This window comes from Haliaeetus albicilla, chromosome 11 (assembly GCF_947461875.1).
Source record: "Haliaeetus albicilla chromosome 11, bHalAlb1.1, whole genome shotgun sequence".
Lineage (NCBI taxonomy): Eukaryota > Metazoa > Chordata > Aves > Accipitriformes > Accipitridae > Haliaeetus > Haliaeetus albicilla.
Window position 1 is genome coordinate 27168679 of NC_091493.1, and position 24127 is coordinate 27192805.

At 42.4% G+C, this 24127-nt stretch overlaps 1 protein-coding gene across 4 annotated transcripts in view; it reads left to right on the plus strand.

Annotated features, from left to right (window-relative positions):
- Nucleotides 1–24127, plus strand: part of CNNM2 (cyclin and CBS domain divalent metal cation transport mediator 2) — a 129340-nt gene that overhangs the window by 86832 nt on the left and 18381 nt on the right. For 3 of the 4 annotated variants that reach the window (XR_011326883.1, XM_069796883.1, XM_069796884.1), the window contains exons 2-4: nt 12159–12302; nt 19526–19663; nt 21772–21941. Coding sequence is in view for 2 of the 4 variants with exons in the window: in XM_069796883.1 (XP_069652984.1) it covers nt 12159–12302; nt 19526–19663; nt 21772–21941 (452 nt within the window). In the remaining 2 variants the exon portion in view is untranslated. Of the gene's footprint in view, nt 1–12158; nt 12303–19525; nt 19664–19838; nt 19904–21771; nt 21942–24127 lie in introns of those variants that run through there. The other variant, XR_011326884.1, reaches the window with a different exon arrangement.

Consider the following 24127-nt stretch of genomic DNA (forward strand, 5'->3'; position numbering starts at 1 on the left):
AAAGCTGTATGGATTGCTTGAATTTTAATTCACCCTCTGCACTCACAAGGGAAGCTAACTTGGCCTGTGCCGGTGGGTTCAACCATGGTGGTTGAGGTTGTTTCCCTAGCTAGTGGAGTTGTGCTTTACTGTAACTCTTATCAGAGTGTTGCAGAAGGAGTTGGGTACATCAGGTCAGTGGATCGTAGCTGTACATAGCAGATTATTCAGATAGAACCTTGTGAGCTCTTGCTGTCCTGAGATACCTTGATGCAATGCTATTACATGGTGTTAGCAAAAAAGTCTGGGAGCCTAGGCTTAGATAAAATCACAGAGCTCTCCAACACACACATTTACAAACAAGGTGAACAGTCTTAAGGAGACAATAGAGATCTGTCCCTTGCCAGAGGAGATTGAATGAAAAAAGTGTTCTGCTTAGATCAAAAGCCCCGTTCCTTATGAGAAGCTACACCACAAAGCTTGTTCTGGAGTAAAATTGTCAAAATAAACAAAGTCCCAGAAGTCAGTGATATTAAAGCTAAGTACTTAGGTCATTTGGAAGCAAATATGTTCAGATTCATTTTGGATGGGGCTAAAATAATGATAGAGACTTCTGCAGAATACCAAAGAAAACAGGGCTGGCTCCACTACACCTTCCCTGAGTTAAACAGGCAGATCATGAAAGAAATACCATTCTGGCAGAATTTCTGTTACGTCACTAAAATATCACATCACTTTATGCTAAATATTTGACAAGAAGAATTTGAATAATATTGTAATGTAGGTGTGAGTCGCATGTCATCCCGTCATCCACATCCAGGAGTTGGAAAGCTGTAGAGCTACCCTGATTTATGTGCCATCTTTGAAATCATTTTGGCCTGAATTTTAAAATAAAACAATGAGCAGCCATTCCACTAATTCTTCTTATTGTCGTCTTGCTTCCTCAAATGGCATGCTTAATGTCTCTGTCATTGGGTTAGGAAAATTGTAATAAATACTGTAGCAAAATATTTTAGTAAAATCTGGAGACAGGTTCCCCTGGAATAAATGAAAGAGTCGCTTAAAAGAATAGTAAAGTAGACCAATGGAAGGCAGCTGCTGTTGGTTACTCATTATAGACTCTGTTCTCAGTTCCAGACTGATTTTCTTCATGATCTGGGTAGATCCTGTTGAACCTTAGTCTTCTGGAGTAAAAGAACTCTTCATCACAGCAAAACCAGTGGTGGCAAGTTCACAAACTCACAGGCTCCTGCTTTAGACTCCTTTTCTCTTCTTCATTTTATCTCCAGTGTTTTGTTGCTCAAGGGGCAAAGCTACCTCTTCACCTTATCTCCAGTTTTCTCCAGTGGCTGTTGGTTTACTGTCTTATCTGGGAGGTTTGCTTCCTCCTTCAAGAGCTCTGGGCAAGCTCAGCCTACCAGAGGGCTATGCAGGGTGGCCCAAAGAAACACTAATTAGATGGTTGTTCACAAATGGAAACTTTAAAAAGTTGCTTTAAAATGTCAGTAATTAAAAATATTCATAGTGTAATTGCCACAGAGATGGATCTTTGAAGTCTCCATTTCTAAAATCTGACCCAGTAGTACCATTTTTGGAAAATTAGTCTTGCCTTGTGTGGGTGGAAAGATGATGTTATATTACTAGTTCACTTGAAAACCTTACATATACGTGTAATTGAAAACTCCTAGGAACAAAGCCAGTCATTCTACATTTGTTCTTCAATAATAGTAGGAATGCATTCAAATATATCATCAGTATTGTCACTCTTTCAAACCAGGCAGTTTACTGTGATATTTCCTTTCCCTGGAGATGCTGAGTCAGCATTTTAACTAGTCCTTTTGGCCTCTTTGCATGATAGGCTTTTAAAGTAACACATCATCAAGATAAAATCTACTTAAATCCTTAGCAAAATGCAAAATCATGGGGTTTTCCCTCCTTTATACATTATCGTATTAGTACTTTGCAAAAACCCCTGCAGTTTGCAGGCAGTTAGGTATCTGCAATGCCCAGTTCCGAAATCACAGGTGCTCTTCTGTCTGTTTGCTGTTGTGTCAGACAATTCAGCATGTTTTTGGGTGGTTTAAATGATCCCCCCCCCCCCGCCTCATATCCATAATTGATCTGTATGTGTTCCTGATGAAGAGGCATGGGTCCAGGATTCCGCTCTGCTCTGTGCCGTTAGCTAAAATTGCACCAAAGCAAAGTGAAGATGCTGCTAGTGGCTTCAGAAGGTTGGAAATGGTCTCTCCAGTTGGGGTTCTCTGAAGCGGCTTTGGATCTGTCTTGACACTTAGCTATGTTTAGATGTGCCATACCTTTAGTCTTTTTAAAAGAGTCTCTTTCAAGCCAGAGGATATTCCCCACTTCCCATTGAATTTGCTGACAGCGTGAAACACAGTTCTGCAGCAGCTGTTCTTGCATCATTACACCTCGTGGCACCTGACCCAAACAGAAAGCCAATGCCAGAAGAAGGCTGTGTTTCTTGTGCCTTCAAATTGCTGTGGTATCCTTCGTTTTCTGCTGAAGCGATTGGAAGTTGGTCTGTAATGGCAGCATCCCCAGCGTGGTGTGTGAATTGGTGTGCCCCGCGTTACATTTCGGAGAAACAAATGTGCAGCATCAGAGCAAAAGTGCTCACATGGCCCCAATCCTGTGCTCATGTGAAGTCAAGGTCAGTGGCGCTAGTTGTGTTTACAGGCATGTTTATCCCGTGGCTTCCCTCGCTGTGAAAGCGCACACACAGAAGTGGTTCTCAGGTTGTATAAAGCCTGCTGGGTGAAGGATGTTGTCACCAATTTAGAAAGTTACCTTGTTAAGCTTCCCCTGGCTCCTGTCGCAATATAAATGAGAAGGCCCTGCGCTGAGCTTGAAAAATCTGATGGTGCCATTGACCAGCCGGGGTTTTGAGCTGCTGGAATTGCAAACTGCATGTGATATAAATGGCCTGAAGTAAAACAGGTCATTAAAATAGAATAGTAATGATCTAAGATGTTGCTAACACAAGAACCCTTTTAAATTTATGTCCTAAATAGTGAGCTAAAAGTAAACTACAGGAGCTGATGATGGTAATAAGAAAAAAAAAAAAAGAAAGAAAAAAAAGAGAGAGAGAATATATCCAGCCCCCAGTTCCTTTCATGACCCCGCAGTCCCAAGATGCTGCTCTTCGTTTTCAGCTCATACGCTTTGCTCTCAGCACGGTTTAGGTCCTTATGTAAGCACGCTGGCCTCAGCTAACCTCCTCCTAATGTCCAAACATGTTTCTGTTGTGCCTTCTAGTACTTTACCTTTGTCGGATTTAAAATCTCATGGTGTAGATGCCAAAATCTAGGAGCTCCCCAAATTAAACTCAGTTTGTTCTAGGAATTGAGGGAGGGAAGATTAGATCAGTAGGATTTTTGGCTGCGATGATACAGAACAAGGCTGTTGTTTCTGTTGGTGGTGTGTTTTGGTTACCTGAATATTGAAGTCCTTCAAGTTCATCATTGTTTTGGGTCAACTTCTATTTTTGTTGCTCATAAACATCTCTTGATGTTCCTGTTTTTATTTACTGGATTAACTGTTGGTTAGCAGAAGCAGCCTGTTAGACAGGTGGAGTGATGGAGGAGGCTGATGAGGTGACAATTTCTGTCCTGCACCCTTATGAAGGGCTCAAGAAATTGTACCCCCCCAGGGTAGGAGAGAGGGAGGAAGGACGGTGGGGTGGGCAGAAGTCATAGCAACAATGCAAAGCTATAGAAGGAGCCACTGAACAGGCCATGGCAGATGTTGGTCATTGCTGTGGAGTCCCACGCTGAAGTATACATCTCTCAAAGGAGATCTGCCCGGATTCCACAGCAGGCCAGCACCCAGACTCCACCGATGCCAGAATCCAGGACCTCTCCTCTCCATCTGCCTGCTGCTGGACTGAGGTCTGGGGAGGACCTGGAGCTTCGAGTTTAGCAAACCCAAGGTTTTGCGCTCCCTCTACTGGCTGCATTTTTGCTGGCTGGTGCCGGCTCTTCATCCCTGAAGGAATGCTGAAATCAGTGGGGACGATCTTGAACAAACAGGGAAGTAATAAAATTAGCATGGCTGCTTTTTAGGGTCCTTGAACACTAAGAAAAAAATCCTTGTTGACTGTGGGGTGAAGGTGCAAGTCAGTAAGGGGATGCATTTCTTCCACTTCTTTCCAAAAGGTCATTACTTGCCTTGGGAAGTGGAGGCACAGGGGAAATCACATCAGCGTAAGTCACACTTCAGTATCTTTCGAATCTAGTGTGGAAGACTTGAACCATGACCAAGAATGACTTCAGTATTCTGTTTGCTTGCCTTAAATTTTATCTGAAATTTTTGTTCTGTGTTAGCCCAAATAGTGATAGTTCTCTCTCCAGACTCAATGTTTTCTCTTCTCATTGTTGCCACCTCTTCTATCAACTTTGGTTTGCTGCACTCCCTGAAGTGCTTCCTTGATTTGTTTTTTAAACCTCCAGCCTGTTTCTCATCTCAAGCCACAGTGTCCTGATATCACAACCTTGTACTCGGGTTAGAGCCCTCTAAGGGTGTCAGAAACCACTTTGCTTTTGGGAGAGTTCTCTCTCTCAAGCGTTGCGTTTTCCATCTCTTCCTCTCCTACTTCGGATCCAGCAGATGCTTCTCTAGGGCATTAGCTTCCAGTTTTGGGAAGCAGCTTGTGTTTGACCATTTACCAGGCTGAAATCAGATGTTCTGGCCAACACTGAGAGCAGCCCAGCTAGTGGTGTGCATTTTACACCCCTGTGGACCCTGGGTATTGTCAGTCCCAGCCGTATCCAGCCCAGATTCCCTACCGGATAAGGACTGCATGACTGGGAAGCATTGACACACTGTCCATAGCAAGGGAATCATTACTAATGTTCAAGGAGTTTCTGAAACTTTTCCTCTCTGCTCTTTAGTTTCAGTCTTGCTGCCTGCTTACAACTGGTAATAGTTTTCCCTAAGTGTTCTCACTTCTGCTGATTCTTCCCTAAGATTTCCACTTTGATAGCGGAGCTCTAATTTGAAACGACCTTTGTCCTTACTCTCAAGTTATTTCTGGTTCCCAGCTAATGTATTTTACTCATGGACCCATGGTGACTTCTCAGCTTCTGATCCGAGTTTGTTGCCAGGTTCAGTTCAGTTGCATCTAAAGCTGCAGCAGGTAGCAGCTTTCTAGAGCTACATTCTCACTCTTAGAACCAGCAGCAAAGTTAATTAAGTTTGACAACGTTATTCTCGCCAAGATCTGACTAGAATGGATTGAAGGGTAGGCAGCAACAGTTAAGTTGGAGCGCCTACACCAAGTGATAGGCTGCTGGAAATGGAAAATGTTAGCTCATTGCTTCTCTTCCATCTGCCACAGGGCAGTGGAGAATTATTGAGACCTTTCGAGCAGCTTCGTCCAGTTGAGTTTTCAAAGTTGCAAGTAACTGAGCTTCTGCCATTTCCCTTGGGAAAGTATTCCTTACAAATACAATTCACTGTCAGGAAGTTGTTCTGAAACTCCCCCTAATTTTTCCTTTTTTTGGTGTCCTCCCACTAAAATGGGCTTTAACACAAAGAAGCTATTTAAAGTGCTACTTTTTTATTTTCTTGTGAAGGCTGATGTGGGTTCTAGTTAATGTTTTAATGAGACTGTAAGCTCTGTCATGTAAAGGTGAAGAATCACTGTATTCCCTTCTGTTGCACTGATACTTTTCACTCATTTCCTTGAGGATCTGGTTGAGTTCATGTGGCTGTATTAAATGAATGTTAGTTATTGTGTTCCCTTCCCAAATATGTATTAAAAAAATGTGCATTTTGCTGCTGAAAAGAGCAGTATCTAAAAAGCCTAGTCTAGTCTAAGTCTAGATTATGTTTGTGCATAAGTTTTAGGTTTCTCTTGATTCTGTGAATGGTCTTGTGTTGTGAACCCAAAGGCAGTGTACACCAGTTAGTGGTGGTGGGGGGAGAAAGTAGCAGTCTGATTTCCCCACTGAAAATAATCAAAATGCAAAAGCAAACAGCATGAATGCAAATTTCTGCTAATAGAAGAGAGATTTAATGTCCTTGAACTGTGCTGCAGAAAAGAAATTTAGGAAAACACTTGTTACTTAAGTATAATTGCTTGCAAGCCAGTGCTGTTCTAGAGGGAGTTGTTTTTAATGGTTAAATTATACAACGCGTTTTAAAATTGATTGTTTTGCATAATGTATTGTTGAAGCTGTGAATCTCCCTGACAGACCAAATTGTTTACCTTTGTAGAAATCAGTCAAAACCAAAACAGTCGCATAAGAATAAACTGGGAGATTTTTCAGAAGCACAGATCGTTAGCAAATTCAAGGGCAGGTAAACACCTCCTGGGATTTTTCTCCATGTCATTGTAGGCATATTAAACAGGTTATAGCTTAACGTTCCAGGGCACTCGCCAACAGCAAATGGACTCAGATTACTGGTTTTAACAAAAATGGACTAGCCTGATTCTAGTTTAACCGCAAAATGACTTAACAGGAATCTTCTGTTTTACAATTGTCTACCGTAGCTTTGATTTAGCACTGATGTTTTGTTAATAAAAGGAAACTGAGGGCCTTGAGTGAGATCTGCTTCTTGTGGGAGGGAAATAACACATACAAATCTTCCCAGTTACTAAGTTCATAAATCTACTTCTGCAGAAGTAGAGGCACCTCTAGTTGGTTACTCATGATATAAGCTTATACACATCACACATAGCTTGTTGCTCACCGCTCAGAGCCCCTGACTTACACCTCTGCTGTTGGACCACTTACTTCCTGAGATCCATCTTTTGCTTTAAAGCTATGCCAGCAGTATTATAATTTTCAGCAGCGTAGTCTGGCTAGTAGCGTCATTTTGCTACTTTTGGTCCCATTCAAGGCCGTATTGCAGCATTCCAGATCAGTAAAACTTACTTGCTGTCTTTACATATTACCCTTACATACTGTAAATTTTGCAATTTTTTTAGGTTCCTAAGCAGAAATTCAGGAATGAAAAGTCAGAAATGAAGTTTGGGCTGGGATTTCAGTCAGGCCCCCCTTCAAAGTCTCTTAGAATCACAGGGTAATGTAGGAAGGGACTTCTGGAGGCCATCTGGTCAACCCTCTCTCTGGAGCAGGCTACCTTTGAAGTTGACTCAGGTCACTGAGTTTTGAATACCTCCAAGCATGGAGATTTCACAGCCCCTCTGGGCCCCTGTTTCAGTGTTTGACCACTCTCATGAGGAACAAGTTTTTCTTACTTAAGGAGAGTTTAGATTTTTGAAACTTGTGTACGTTGCCTCTTGTCCCATCAGTATCTAGCTCCAAGAAGAATCTAGCTTTGTCTTCTCTGTAGCCTACTATGAGGTACTTAAAGACTTTTAAGACCCCTCTTTTAGCCTTTTCGTTACAAGACTGAACCTATGCAGCTTCCTCTACTTTTTCTTGTGCATCGTGGGCTCCAGCCCCAGACCATTTTAGCATCCATCCACTGGAATTGGTTTAGTTTTTCAGTGTCTTTCCTGTACTGGAGAATGCCAAACCGGACACAAGTACTCCAGGTGTGGTCTCACAAGTGCCAAATAGAGGGGAATAATCCCTTCCCCTGACCTGCTAGCTGCACGTGTACTAATGTAGTCAGTATGCAGCTAGCTTTCATTGCTGCAAGGACACACTGCTGACTTGTGTAGCTTGTTCACCAGGATCATGGAGTCCTTTTCTGCAGACCCAGCCAGTCAGTCCCCAGTAGTAATGCATGGGGGTTATTTTGTACCAGGTTCATGACTTTTCATGTGCATTTATTGAATTTCATAATGTTCCTGTCAGCCGATTTCTTCTGCCTGTGTATCTGTGGGGAAGTGGCATGTGAGAGTGGGGTGGGCACAGCTCCATTCATATGGCAAAACTCTTCATGTAGACAAGACCCCCTGTATTGACCAGAGCAGATGTTGAACTTGGTCAGATGTTTTCATCTCTAGTTTGAACTCCATGGCAATATTCTTGAGGTCCTTGCTCTAAACATATAAATGCCCCAGTTAGGTCCAAAGGGTGAAAATTTTCTTTCCATATCTTTTTCAAGGAATGGTCAAGGTACTGTAAGAGAATCAGTATTTCAGGCATTTCCTCCAGTGCTGTTCTGCGTGGTCAGTCAATCACATGGGCTCCCAGGAGCTCATTCTACATTCACTGACTCATGCAGATTTCACTAAGCATCTTCGTGTTTCTTAATAAGCTTAATAAATTAATCAGAAGTTGCGGTACAGGGCAAAATGCAAGCTGAGTGGCAAGACTTTCAGCAATGGGATGGGACTGGATTTGCTTTTAAGAAAAATCCTTGGTCCTTTAGTTGCCCGTGAATGTAACTTGAGAGATTAGCATTTGTCACAATTTATGTGTCAAGCTGTGTACACGTATAAGCTCTGTAGGCTCTAGCTGATGTTACTGACTGTCACTGTAGATGGGGGAGGCTGAGGCAGAAAGCAAACACTGCCTGCCTATGGCCACAGAGGAGTTGTGGATCAGAGCAGTGCCCACAGTTCTCTGCTGGTGCTGCCTGTTACACATCACTCAGGTAATTTCTGCTTTTATTATCAGATCTGGCAGTGCTGCATAGCTGCCTGCTTGCTAAATCTCATTGTATCAACACTTAAAACAAGTGATTAAAGAAAGATTAATGTCATAGATGTAGTGTGGTTAGAGACCGTGGTCAGAAAATCAGTGAAGTATAGAAATTATTTATGTAATTGCCATGCACGCTTGCGCTCTCTGCTCTCTTTTGCTCTCAGAGCCCTAGGAATACCATAGACAGTCCAGGTTTCCTTACCTGGACGCTTACTTTATTCAGCTCCTTGTTGGATACGTATTGTATGTACTTCGCGGTGGAAAATACAGTTGAAACCCTCTCTCAGTTGAATAAAACAGTATGACAAGTACCAGTGGCCTGATAAAAGTCTTTGAATAAAGCTGTAGCCAATTTCTATTTAAAACACTTGGAGGAGTCATTATTTTACTCACAGGCCACTTTTAAAGTTGGGCACATGCTGTGTTGTGCTCTTCTACGACGTATAAAGAAGTCTTGGCGCTCCTCTGGCTTTTTCTTTAGCCTTTTCTGCCTTGATTACTTCCATACGTGGAGGGTATTTTGCAGTCATCTATGCAGCAGTCTGAGAGGGCAGCCAGTCCGGGAATGCATCTTCGTGACACCTCTGTCACCGGCACCAATGCTTGTTCCACTGTCTGATGATTTCTGGCAAATTATTGGATCTGGATCAAAATTAACTAGCAAAGACCCAAGAAATGTAATTTTTGGATCTAGTCTGTCTCATCAAGTGACTGCATGAGCATTGGAACAAATGCAAAGGAAGGAGAAGACTTTGGGAGCAAAAGGCAGCCTTTTAGAGGCAGCCCGATTAGATTGGCTTAAATTCATCTCACCCCAGCAAAGTGATGGGTTCATGAAAGTCAGGAATAGGAAAACTTGACAGTCGAGAGGGAAGAAAGGTTTGTGTCAGCCTGCGTTTGGATAATTTATGTATTTTCAACAGATAAACTCTCTGCAACATACAGTTTTAATGAAAGTAGAGCTGAACATCAATGCTACCCACCAGAAAGTCCAAATTGGAAACTATGACAAGTTTCAATGGTCTCGATACTTCGGGTGATAAATAAAAAACCTAAAAATCAGAGATTATGGCAGAGCCAGAAAAAATGTTTCTGGCCTTCTTTTTCATTGTAGAAAGTGCAAAATGTCTGATACCCATCCATAACAATTCCGTATCAGCTCACTTTGGATAGGAGGGCAGTAGCTGGTACAGATTTTGGTCACTTGTCTCACATTAGGTCAGATCAGAGTGCTGTGGCTGCTGAAATGGGGAAAGTGTAACATACTTTAGTGGTCCTAAATTCTTGGTGGGGTCTACCCCGATGAAAAGGGCATGTAACTGGTTTTGTGCCTGAAAGTTGTGCACAACTTCCCATGGTATTACAGCCCCTCAGGTCCTTCCCCAGTCCCATTTCCATAAATCTCTCCCATTGCTTGTAGATGAGCCTGGGATTCCACTGTTAGAGAAAGACTGTGCTTTTCAAAATGTAAAATTTTATCACCTAGTTCAGCTTTGTCATAGGCAGTACGGAAGTGAAGAAAAAGGCTGTAATTTGGTGATTCTGATCAAATCTGAAACACTGAGTTGATAGCATTGTTCTTGGTTTTTTTTCTTTTACCCACTTGTACAGATCCAAGCACTCTTACCACTTGGTAATGTATGAGAATGGTGATCATCAGGAATTAGCATGTGAATGAGCATGTGCAAATGAGCTGCTCTGGTCTGTGATAGAAATGGTTCTTGAAGGAGTCATGCCTTTTGACTTGAAAGCAGATATACTAATATCTGAGCAGGCGCTGGGAAATAAATTACAATATTTGGTTTGTCCATGTGACATTTTTTGTGCCACAGTTCTTGAATATTGTTACATTGAAAGGATATAATTGGAATAATATATTACAGGGCAACAGCAATGATAATAGTACCTAAATCTTTCATGTTTTTATGAAGTCACGTTTTTTAACACTGTTCATCGAGTGGTAAAAAGAGCTGGAAGTCTTGTAAGGAATGCAAGAAATAAAACCTGGCACAGTGAAAGACTTTCAGTACGATATGAATGTTGATCCTTTAAAATCACAAATCATCTTTCTATTAATTCACTGTAGAATAAGGTCTCCTCAAGATAAGACTCAGCAGTGCTGTGGAGTTGGTATTTAAAGTATGTCCATCTGCATCTAAACGAGTAGCTCCAAGACAATCAGATTATGCAGTAGTTACTTTGGTGAGAATATCGCCTAAGTGGAATGGAAACTTCATTTTGAGTCTAATATTAGACCCTGCTTTGGAAAATTCCTTTTAAATGATCACAAGCTGGGAATAGCAAAAGAATTTAACTTTCGACAGACAGCATTCACCAAGAATTTGTTTTTAACTGCTTATGTTGGGTCCCTGGGAAAGCAGATGTGAAAAACTTACCAAAGTGAATTGACTTGACCTGATGCAATGTTTATATCAGTAGTTGACAAGTTTTCCTCCCTCGTCTAATTTGTTTGGGATATTTTCATTCTTTAAGCATGAGTAAGTCTGGGTTGGAATTGTTTGAATGCTTGTTAGTCTAATAATCTGAATCTTAAAACATGCAGACATTATTGCCTATAAAGGGGTCTAAGCAAAGTTGAACTATTTTGGTTATCTTCTACAGATGGGGATAAGTATTATTTTTGAGACTACCAAAGAAGAATGTGAGACAATGTTGCTTACCTTATGATAGTTCAGAAAGCATATTGATACCTGCTGTATTTATACTTCAAAATGCCACTTGTATTTGGTGAACCCTTTGAATGCATGTTACTTTTTATGCAGCTTTACAAAGGACTGGCTTTCAGTGGCAGCTAGGGAAACTGGCAACCAAGGATATCAAAGCAGATTCGAAGGGTCATGATATTATTATTATTCCTGTGGCAGAAGGGACTTCAGGAATTATAGAATACACTGTGAATGATGCACAGGTTAGGGTTCTTTAGAGCCACTAGTATATCTCATCCTAGCTTTTCTCTTTGTTGATCAGACACTGTCACTTTGAATATTTTAATTCATTCATTCATTCCTAAATAAGCACCCCCTTCTGTATGGAGCGTGTCTAAATAAACTGTTTTTGAGGGAGGGAGGAGAAAAAGAGAAACTCATGGATTGGGCTGACCTGTTCTCCCCAGCTCTACCCTGTCCACATGCTTCTGTGGTTTGGCCATTGTTGCTGTTGTTTCCAAACTTGAGGAAAACATCTACAGGAGCTTGCTGCAAAGGAGGGCTCCAGCCTGGCCTTCCTCTGCCAATGCATGAGACAAGAAGTGGAACAACCATCAACAAGCTAATATAATGAATTCAATGCCAGGGTGACGGTTTCACTGAGAAAGACATCAGAAAGAAAACACTGATCTCTTTAGCTGTTTTCCTTTAGTGCATTAGGTGAATTTATGTGACCCAGGAATGCATTTCACAGACAGAAATCAGATTATGATTTTAAGCATCTGTTAAACTTTGCCTCTTTTTTCATGAAGCCTGACATCAACCTTTTTGTCTTTTTATTTATATCTCTGTGGCTATAATTCTGCTATAATTTCTGACCTTTCAGGAATTTCTAAAATGTCTAAATTGCTGATCTGTCTCCTTGCAGGCAAGTCTCACCTGGCTATAGTACAAAGAGTAAACAATGAAGGAGAAGGGGATCCTTTTTATGAAGTCCTGGGAATTGTCACTTTAGAAGATGTGATTGAAGAGATCATCAAGTCTGAAATTCTGGATGAAACAGATCTATACAGTGAGTAGAAATGTTTGCACTTTGTTTATAGATGAGAGGGAAGACTCCATCCAGCAGCAGTTGCATTTAATAGAAGTGTTTTGAGAGATGTTAAGTTGCTGATTTAAAATCTCAGTGGTCAGATGACCTACAGATCCCTCAGATGGTCAAAGTAATTTTTGTTTTCGCAGCATGGGCACCTCACCCCTTTATGCTGTATTAATTTGGAAACAGGACAGGTTTCTTTACTTGACCCTTACATCAAGAAGGTTTACATCTGCAACTGTCTGGTCTCTCCTGCTAGCTGTTCTCCAACACACTGGACTTGTTAAACCTTTTTGTTACAGTGCTCATGACCTCCCACATTTTCCCCTAGCCTCTCTCCACCTCAAGGGCCTGTAGTCTGTGTACTACCATACTTTAGCAAGAAGGCAGGCAAATACCATGCCTCAAGGAAGGGGAATGGAGTCTCTTTAGAGTCTCTCGCTGTCACTCATTCAGGAAACCTGAGAAAGGAAAGTCTTCTTCAGTGCTGAAAACCAGCATGTCCTAAATGACTCCTCTTTTTATCACTCAGTACAGCTCCTTCCTTCCTTTCTGTTAACATATGTTGAGGGACATGATGCTGCAGGTCAACCATTGCCTGGCACTTGAGAGATCTGGACTCTTTCCTTTACCAGTTTAGAGTTTGTCTGGTCTTTGGCCAGTTACCTAAAGTGTCTTTGCTTCTATTCCCATCTGCACAATCTGGCCTGTGCATACAGGACTTCCCTTCTGTCATTCTTCATCTGTCTTATCTGTGCTTTGATCACTTGCTGGCAGATTCTGTTTTTTACTGTGTGTTCGCATGTAGCACAAGGATGTCTGTAGATTCTATTGTAATAGAAATAATAATTTTAAATATATTTAACACTGTTCAGCTGTCCTTTGGTTTCTTTTTCTTTCCTCATGAAAGGGATCTGAATATTTCTACAACATCTTTTTCAGGCCAGTGCAAGCATCTTCTATCCTCCCTCCAAGCCAAATGCCATATGAGCACTTTACACTGTGGGATAGACATACCTCTACTTTTCCCAATAGAATGCTATTGCCTGAACTACTTTCTGCAGCTGGTCAGTATTTTACCAGTATTTATGTGCCCAAAGGCTCATGTAAATCACAGCTGTGTTTTACGATATGCTAAACAGTCTAATTACTATGCAAATCACAGAAGTCCTGTTAGTATAGATTTCTTTTTGTACCTTCACAAATGAATTGTTGGGCTAATCAGTTACAACATAATGCTTTTACAGGGTGAATTCAGACTTTCTTTTGTACTCCAAAAAGATCCTATCTTTGTCTCATCACCTTTGAGATTTTTCTATGTTTCTACGAGTGAAAAGACATTGCATATGCTTTTCAATGTTTTTTTTCCCCTTGTTTGTTAAGAGAAACCACATAGAACATGCTGTGTTATTCTTCAGGACAAAAAAAGCTTTGACCATTAATAGCATGTTAGAGGGCAAGGAAATGAGAATTTAATTTTACTATCTGAAGACTTCCTAGATCAACAAAATAGAGCTGGTGATCATGACTTCATTTGAAACTCTCCTTCCTGGGAAGGTTTTACTATTGAAAATTCCTGTTTCAGAACAGGAGGGAAACTTCACTTCCCAGGCTTCCTGGAGGATGCAGGAAATTTTGGGGGGGTGACTCCTGCTGTGTACCATGAAGATGAACTTCTAGCTTCTTTATGAAGCACTGGAGTTCGTTCCACTGTTTGGACTGAAGGACACTGTAACAGTAAGGGAGAGAGCAGAAATCCAGAGAAGCTGCAAGGATCACAGAAAATGTGATAGGTTCTGGATTTGGGCAGATTAATGTGCTGTAACCACTTCCAATTGGTATAGTGATGGGAACATGCTTTGGGTTTACTGAAGGTACCTTATTGTCCACCATACGTTAAGGCAGCTCGTTTTTGATGTTGATATCAGCGTGTCAGTGCTAGTAACCCCAACTAGTACTAGAGTTCTCTGATGCTGTTTGTTATAAGACCAAGCTGGTATGCTCAGCTCAGCCCAAGCCAACTTGAAACCTTTGCAATGATTTGCTCTATGCTAGGTGTTTACTTAAAAGTAGACCTTATGAAAAATTTTGGCAGCATTGTTACACCTTTGTTCTGAAGTTTTAAAAATATTTTGTTTTGCTTTGATGGAAACCTGAAATTTGATGACATGCCTGACCTTGGTGTTGAAACTGTGCCCTTCTGCTCTTTCCATGAAAATCCATTTCAACTGTGTTAGGGTAGAAGCAATTGTATATTTACAGTTTTTGCTGAAAGCTGCTCTCCCTGCTGAAGCTCTGCTGCTGAATTTCTCGAGGGTTGCATGCCCAATTTCTTCAGACTGCTGTAGTCTGCTATGTCTTATGGCTTGTAGAGATGTTGGGAGCAAGGAGAAGAAGATGGGAGCAAGAAAAATTGGTAAATACCTCTGACCTATCAACATCTAGATAGACTGAGTACTGAGCATGAGACTTTGTATTGGGGATGCTGATGGGCTGGGGAGAAGAGGTTTCTGTCGTGACACAGGTAGCATCTGAACTACATTTCAGCCAGTGTCACAATGAAGAGCTGTCAGTGTGTTTAGTTCTTAGTACTGGAAAGTTGGAGCGTTTTTTCATGGTTGACACACTATAGGAATCTGTCCTGCACTCCCATGGCCCTAGCTATGGTGGGAGAGTATTTCTCAACATTCTCAAAGGGCCAAAAGAGAAAGCTTTATGTTCTGTCTTGGCCTCAGACCGCAGTGCGCTTGAGAAACATGGAGTTCACTGTTCTGACCCGTGTTTGACTGGTGGCCTGTCTTATTTAGCTCTTTCTAACTGAAGACGAGTTTAATCATCATCTTAGTGCAACTGGCATGCTGCTGTTTTTCGCGCATAGAGTCAGAGAGGTTTTGCCGCACGTAAAATCTGGGATTTTTCTACAAATGAAATACCTTAACGCACCCTTGTGCATGTGTTCTGCATGTTGCGGATAAGTATGCTGGTTGTAAGCATCAGCTTACATTGCATTTTTACGTGCTCTCCTGCGTGCTGTTCAGCAGTCTGTCTCGGTGAATACGACCCCTGGCAATCCCATGCTGCAGGGGCGTTCAGCGTTACGTTTGTTACAGAGCTGCACTGCTGCACCTGCAGTAGCTTTCACCTAATGATTTTTTTTTAGCCTTGACAAGTCACTTCCCTGAGGGGAAGACCACATCTTACTTGAACATTCCTGCTTCCAAACAGCTGTCAAAACAGGTATGTTAAATATATGTCCTAGTAAACTCTGTATCACTTCTCCCATTTAAAGCACGGAGCTATGGGAATAAAAGTTGTTTGGCCTAATAAGTGTCTCCACTGTCATCCAGTGAAAGCGTAGCAACATAGAAAAGGTTTTGCAATGCCAAGTTGTTGGGCAAGACCTATAGGTACTGGCATGGTGTACATCCATATCTTATGCCAGGAGAGCAGAGCTTTGTGTAGCTGGAATCTGATCTTTAGATATAGCAAGGTGGTTGCCGTCCATTAGAAAATGATGCTTTTGCCTTGTTGGCCATTAGGACTACGGACTTGCTAACTTTCTGCTGTCTAGCACCGGTAGGCTGCAGGAGATGCATCCTTACAGGAAGCTATTCTGGGCTGTTAAAGAGCTTCAGGTTTAGTCCTGCTGACTTTGTCAGTTGCCAAAACATGCGTGATACATAGGGCAACCTGGTTTTCCTAGCTAGGGACAAAAAGAACTGGCAAAACTAACTTAGTTAATTCCTAAACCTTTCTTTTAAAATGAAACAAACCCACAGGCTTAAAAAAACCTGTGCAGTGTGTGGGACATAGGCCGTCAGCCTGGGTGTGTGCATCACTGGGGGATGAGGGAGAGGGGGACATGGGGTGTGTGCTGAGTGAGACTGGCATCCACCTCTGACTCTTGGACTGGGCGTCCTGGTACTGAGTGTGGGCACAGAGTCAGTGAGTCTAGTCCTCTGGGAAATGTACTTTCTTTTCCTGGAGTATCTGATAGATGCACATGTTGAGCAGTGGCCTGTCTCTGTCCTTGTACAGTTCTTGTGTGTCAGACAGAACCACACTCCCATTTGATAAAATATTTTTGTCCTCATTATCTTGTCTGGAGCTCACTGCAGATGTCTACTCTGTCCTAAAGACAAAAGGACAAAAAGGAGCACAGGAGGAGAACAAGAACCTTTCCAGAACATTGTCTGGGTGCATTTGCAGCACCTGTCAGCCTGCTGCCTGCCTGCCCGACCGCCCAACTGAACGGGTTATATGAGGTTTGAACTCTCTGTTCTGTAGCTGGCTCCAGTCCAAGCTGGCTCCTTCAAGGAAATTCATGTAATCATTTGTGGTGTTCTGTGTCAGGCCTGAAGGTTCAGGAATACTACAAGAGAGATAACAACTTTACTTGTGTTTGGACCCCTCCTCTTCTTGAGTTCTCTCCCTCAGCCCAGGAGCTCACGGTCAGCCTTGCTGCCTTTGATTTAAGGGAAAAGTCTAAATATTCCCAGAACCTACTGAAGATACTTGCAATATTTGTTGAGATCTCACCAAAAGCTATACCTAAGAGTGTCCCTCACGCATCACATTGTTCATGTTGCAGAACCAAACAGTGTCACAGCACTCTGTAAGCAGAAATCACTTCAGCATGCCAAGATCACTTCAGTGCCCAGGTCTCCATCTCACTTACTATAGGAAGGACAGACAGGAAATACCTGGTCCAGATTCAATTACTTCTGTCACCATCCAATCCTTGGTTCCTATGTCTTACAAGAAGCTCAGAAGTTGTTTGGATAGAGAAGAACAATTAAGACCGTCCCTTACAAAAATAAGCCAAGATAATGGTGTTAAGCCATATGGCTCTGCTCTCACTGTGTAACATTTTTCTTGGGGGAAGGTTGCTGGACAAGCTGCCAAGGAAACAGTAGAAGGAGATGAACTCACCCATCATTTGATTGAGAGCCTAGGTCTCTTACCTTGATGACTGATGCAGACAGAAAGATTTAAGGCATCCACCCATGGTGTGATGCTGGCCCTGTTTTTAGGTACCAGAAGTGCTGTATGAAGCCTGCGGTGGTACAGCTCATTCACAGGAGGAATACAGAGATGCTTTACTGCCCCACTGAAGAGATGTTTCCCTGTCCCAGGGCCAAAACTTGTGATTTTTTTACTCCCTGAAGAGAGCAATGACAGAGCTCCTTGTGAGAAAGCATCCTAGCCGTAGCGTGGTGAAAAATAGCATTTTCTGCACTTTTCAGAAAAAGCACAGTTTCTATTCTTCTTACCTCTTACAAGAGGTAGGACCTAGTGAGAGCTTCTGGGGGACTTTTCTCCTATTCACTTTCTATTGCTTTGGTATCCATCTTTCCTTTAACTGCAAGTGCAGATAAGGTCTGTCTGACTATATTCCTAAGGCAGAGATTGTTTTTAGTCTATAACCACTCCCTTGGGTGGTTTCTATTCCTGCTTTTGGAAGAGAAACTGCAGTCCCTGATGCAGTCCAGGTCCTGGGTAAAGTACTACTAGGGTAAGAGTCTTCTGGTTTCAAAGAAGAAAAGGGGCATGGGTCATCATCGTTCTTCTCCATGTGCTTGGGAACAAGTATCTCAAATTTGCTGATTTGCACTGCTGACAGAATGAGATTAGATATTTAGAGTAGATATGTTACTATCAGTACAGTATTGCTGTTGAGTCTGTGATCGTCCTATAGTGGAGGCTTGTCTATGGTTGAGCATCTAAATGTATTCATATCTAAAAGTCTAGATGACTTGGGAAAGTCTTTCTAGAAATCTCTTAATTACCAGTATTGTGGATTTCCAAGTCCCAAACTCAACCACTCTGAGCCTTACATAGTCGTAGCATGTATTTGGACGCATACAGAACTCCAGATCTCAGTGGCTTCCTTGCTATGGTACATCAATTTAATCATCTTTGCATGCATAACCCAAAATCTGGCAACAACTACCTGGGAGTATGCATGAGGTTTCACAGTGTTAGCTTGTCACCTACACCTCTTTGTGTGCTTGCCTGAATTCTCAGCAGTGAATCAATGTACCAGAACTGCCTGTGGTCTCTCAAAAGTCCAGTCATTTTAAACCAATGACTAGGGGTCTGATAGACAAGTAGCTATAGTATTTTCAATATCTTTCCTCACTAAGGCCCTAGAACCTGAGCCATGCCTCAAGTCTGGGGGGCTCACAGTAATTGCATCAAGACTTGGGTTTCCTGCAATATACGGTGGAGCTCAGAGCTGTCTGACAGCATTCTGCTGCTTATAACCAATGCCACCTTACGCACTGTGTCAGGAGAGAAGAGCAAGACCCTGCCATCTGAGCAGAGACCTATTCTTCGTAGAATAGATGTATACCGTACCCCAACATGCCTAGAGCTCTCTGCTTACCTGGTTTTCTAGACATTTTGGCAGATTAGCTCAGTGGGTAGATGATAATAGCTGGGTTGTTTGTGCCTCTCAACTCCATCTTTCATGTTGTCTTTCACAAATGGGGATTCCCCACCACAGAACCTGTTTTAAGACACAGACAAATCAAGTGGGAAGTATTTAACTGAATAAAGGACAGGAGTCCGGGATCACTAGCAGGTGAATTCCCTTATCTGAACTCCTGAAGCTGCTCTGTACTTCATTCTGGCTTCAGTGCCTGTAAAGTCACCAGAGATTCCCACCTTCAGGCTGTACGCCTTGCTAGCCTTTGCTGAAGTTTGGACAGGAAGAAAGAAACTGCGTATGCTAGACTTTGGGAGTTACTTGGACCAAAGGCACGCGGATTTTGCCAAAGCTCTGAAGAGTCAGTAAAGCCATGGTACATCATGATAAGTCATTGTGTATTTAGTCTACGTACTTGCTGGGAATTTTCTAAGGAATATATATGAAAAAATTAGATTTCTGCAATTAGATGTTTGAAAGTAGAGACTTTCCGCCCATTGAAGTGTCAGAGAAGTGACAGAGGCCATGGGTGCCTGGCTCTGCAGGAGAGGGGCTCATGGCCAGATGAACCCACAGCAGAGCTCGCTGGTTGTTTCTGGTTTGTGCTGGGTGCCGATGAGCAGGGCTTTGCATGTGCTGCAGAGGGCTCTGTCTGCACCCTGTGCTCTGGGTGGCCATCCTGGATGACGCCATCCAGGATGGTTCATGTTGGACCCCGTTCTAACAGAAATCGCTTCCTTCCTTTCTTTTCCCACCCTCCCTTCCCCAGCTGATAACAAGACGAAAAAGAAAGTAGCTCATCGGGACAGGAAGCAGGACTTCTCTGCCTTCAAGCAGACAGACAGCGAGATGAAGGTTAAAATATCACCGCAGCTCCTCCTGGCAATGCACCGGTTCCTGGCAACAGGCAAGTGCGGGTTATCTTTTTTTGCAATCATGCCAGAGCCTCAGAGGCAGTTTGTCAGCAAAGGCTGGTGAGGTGGGTGGGACAGTGCAGGCGGGAAGGGAGGCTGGATTGTGGGGTGACAAATAATGCCACTGTTGTGTTTTTCTTTTTAAATTCTCTCCTCTCCTGTGTTCAGTGTCGGCATGAACCCTCTGAGACATTTACCAGGGGTGGACCAGTAACTTTAAATTGGTCTGAAAGGTAAGGATGAACGCCAAGTGCCGCACTGCATGTCTAGAGTCCGTCAGATTAACGACTAGCAAGTACACCCCATTAGGAAGAGCTCAGGGAACAAACCAAAGAGGACTCGATACCACTGGCCAGCTGACTGTAATTGCACTCTGTCGCCTTCTCCAGAAAGAGATGCTGGACTTTTTGCAGGAGGGTCTAAACCTGTTCCATGAGGCTTTTTGACTCCAAGTGAAAACTCTCCCGACACATTTAATGCAGACTGCACAGGCGGTTGAACTGTACTTTTTAAAATGGATTTCTGGCTGGCTTGTGTGACCTCCGTTGATGACTTCAGGTTTCAGAGGACAGTTGTCTCCATCCCAGAACACCTTGATGTTTTAGCCCTTGGGTGGGCAGTCTGGCAGAGAGGCCAGGGCCTTGAATGGTTTCTTGCAGCTGATAATGCGTTTCATCGTAAAGTTGGTCCCTTCACCTCAGAGATGAGACCTGTTAACAGGAGAGCTTGTGGAAAACATACCTTCCTATTGCTCGTGCTGTCTCTCTTTGACATATAAAGACTTCTCAGATGCAGGCCTTTCAGATGGGCATTTTTCACTGCTATGTTCAACATATATTCATGGGTTGAAAATCATAAAGTTGTTTTGTCTCAAGTTTGCCAGCTTCAGTTGGAAATTAGTACTTCCCCTCCTCTAAGATGCAGTAACTGCCTGCCTAGATGCTCCTAGTCTGCCTTCATGCTTTATTTTGCCTCTGTGACTTGAAAGAAACATGTACGTGATCGGTTATCACATCTCAGCTGAGGGGCAGTAATTCCTTAGAAGGCTTGGACTCCTACAGCTCATGTGCACGTGAGCATGTCCTTGGTGAATGGAAGCAGTTCAACAGGAAGATGTGGATTTAACAGCAAGCAAGGCGTTATTCATGTAGTGGTACAAGACTTGATGGAGTTCCCTAAACACCTGCTCAACAGACATAGACTTACAGTGCTGCCTCTCTGCTTGTTTGGTGGATGAAAGGATTGTGTAGCTTAAATCCAGGTCTGTCTGTGAAGCCACTGCTAAATAAGATGAAAGCTACAGTTTTGGTTTCTCTGTTCTAAATTGAGAATAGTATCTTTAGCAGATGAAAGGCACTGGGTCATTAACGGTCCTGTTCTGAAATGAGGTGTTAGGAAGGCTTATCAATTTGCATGTGTAAATCTTGGCATCCCTGGCTTAACTCTCTCACATGAGGATGAGCTTTTCTGCTTCAAACAGCTCCTGTTGAGAACACTGAAGAGCAAGTGGATAGGGGATGTGTTCTGTGTGTCAGGCATTAATCCCACATGGTTTAAACTGACCTGCGCTGTCTCTCACTTTGAGTAACTCTTCCCATATGAACTGTGGCAGCCCCAATTGTGTCTTTGATTTATGTCAAGCATCTATCTAGAGCAACTTTCTAGGCCCCCAACAGTCTTTTTTTTTTTTTGAAAGAGTGCAATAAATGCAGTAACTTTAATACCTTTCGAGGAAGGAAAAAACAAATTCAGAGGTTCTCTGTGCCCCAATTGTAAAGCTCTTCCATTTATACAACTCTCCAATGAGCCTATACAACTGTGACTCTGAACTCTCAAGAGGGCAAGACTGCCTTTTTCTTTTCCCTTTCAGATGAAGACATGGTTTTTGGTTGTTTTGAAAAATACTTCAGTAATGAAAATTGGGGTGTTCCTGGTTTTTCCCCCCCTTACAAATCTAACAGTCTCAAAAGACAGGAAGCCTGCAATTCCATAATGGATCTCTCTGCATCTGTGTGTCTTTTATAGGCAAATGCTTATTAATGAGTTTTGCTAACTTCTTGCCAAGCTGAAGTGTAATGCCAAGTTGTATCTTGTGTTATAGAAGTAGAAGCATTTGGTCCATCCCAGATGTCAGAGAAGATCCTTCTCAGGCTGCTAAAACATCCCAACGTCATCCAGGAGCTGAAATATGACGAGAAGAACAAGAAAGCCCCAGAACACTACCTCTACCAGCGAAACAAGCCTGTCGACTACTTTGTTCTCATTTTACAGGTCAGACATGTGATTATGTAGATATGTGCAAAATCCTTAATCTCCTGACATACCCCTCTTGATACCTCTTCCAGTTGTTGGAGTCTGTCTTCTTTCAAAGATGGGAATGGAGCTATAGCTCCTGGGAACTGCTCTGGCCTCCTTTATGACCTTGCCAACCTTGAAGAGCTCACTCAGCTGCTTTCAGCCTCAGTTAAACCAGTTGTGAAGGGAAGACAGCACTTCCCACTTCCAGTCATCTGTTGAAAGTTACTTATGCTTTAGGTATCACTAGGATAGGCAATGCAAAGGAATCCCTGTGTACAGCTGGCATTGCTCGGAAAATAGGGGTGCAAAAAATGGCATTTCATAGGAGTTTGGCCAGGATGCTTTCTCTAATGTGTTTTTTCCTTTTGCAAAAGGAGGCATGGGGAGTTCGATGGTTTAGAGAAATGACATTTTTCTGTGCAATTTGGAAGCCTGTACCTGTGATGGTGTGGGAAGCACAGGTTTCAGTGGGGGCATCATGCCATCTACTGAACTGCTGCCACCTCCTGCCACAGCCCCTGCGGTTCCTGGGCACCCTGCCATCTGAGTGCTCGCCATACCCTGAAATCACTGCATTTGGGTGGGTTTTAGATTGGAGCCCTAGGTGGTGTGGAAGGACTGTTTTCTGCTTGTTCTGTACAGGATTGCTTCCAGTGCTGGTATCTCCCATGTTTTGTTACTTAACAGGAATGCTTGAATGGCTCGGTAAAGCTTTACACAGAAACTTAGCTTCCATCTAGCACTGTTTGAGCAGGAACAGTCCTTTAAGAGAGATTTTGCTGGAAAGGTGCTTATGTTTCTATCCTGCATAACTGAAATCAGTTTTGGTTATAAAAACACAAGAATTGTAGCTAAAGTTGTAACACAGGGCTTGAAAACTTCCTTAACATGGCCTTAAAAAAAAAAAAAAAAGAGAGGGAGGTTTAAACACTGTCAGTGATAAACAATTAAGAAAGTACTGGAATATGATATTGTGGATTCAATGTAATTCTCTTTTTTTAAAAGGATCAGTTTTTTCAAGGGTTTGAGGAGCCACTGGTAGCTCTTTAACGGCTCTTTATATGCTGAACAGTTGCAATCTGAAATATTCCAGAGGCAAGATAATGCTCCTGAATGAGGTAATGCTGCAAAGACATAAATGGAGGACATGGGCAACAGAAAAGAACAATCAGTTCTTTCTGAGCTATTCTGCAATCAATAAATATTTAGCAAACACAATGTGCTAGCTCTATAATGCATTTGGAAATGCGAGTCTTGCAGTAGGTACATACTGTAAAAATGGTAACAAGGTTGGTTCTACAAGGATCAAGAGGGTATAAATACTCTGCTTTTGTTACTGAAATGGACTTGGACTTACTCTCGTGTGTTGAGAGACCAAGAGTACCTTCACAGTAAACACATGCCAGAACACAATTAAATGTATATTCTGTGCATTAAATTTACCAACTTAATCTCTGTAGAGTTACTGTTTTAGCTGGAATGTCACCTGTTGGCAACAGTTTTTCTCTTAGCTAATGGGAAGTTCTTCTGTAGCAGTTTGAGATTTTTGTCACTGTTTTTTCAGAATTCCTGTTAGAACATTAAACAGTGGAAAACCAGGAACCACATATGCATGTATTTAAACAGGGCAGAACACATCTAATAGCATGCATGGGGAATTCTTACCAGCTTTTCAGCTGCTTGGGGCTATGCCAAGCATGCCTGGTCTTCATATGTCCACCACGAGGAAGCTTGGAGGTGCTGCATGTGCTGATTCTTGGAACTGAAACTCAACTCTACTACTAATTACTAGTTTGTATTTAGCTACTAACTCCAGACTGACTGTATGTGAAGATCAAAGCCCACTTGCGTATGTATTTTGGAGACCTGATCTTGGCTGGTGAATAACTACCAGCAGTAAGTAGGTTGAGAGCTCTGTTTATAACCAGTCTTTGCCTGGGTGATGAAATCTTACCTTTTGGAGGCTTATAATGAACAAATAAGCTACTTATTTGTGTTGTGGAGTGAAATTGGTTTTAAAAGGGATTATATGAAGTCGTTGCTTGTGATAGCAGGAAAGTGGATTTGTGAGCTAGGCACTCTCTTCCTGCTAGGTAGATTTTGTGGTTTTTCTCATCTGGGACAGTTAGACAAACTGACTTGGTACCAGGAATCATGCA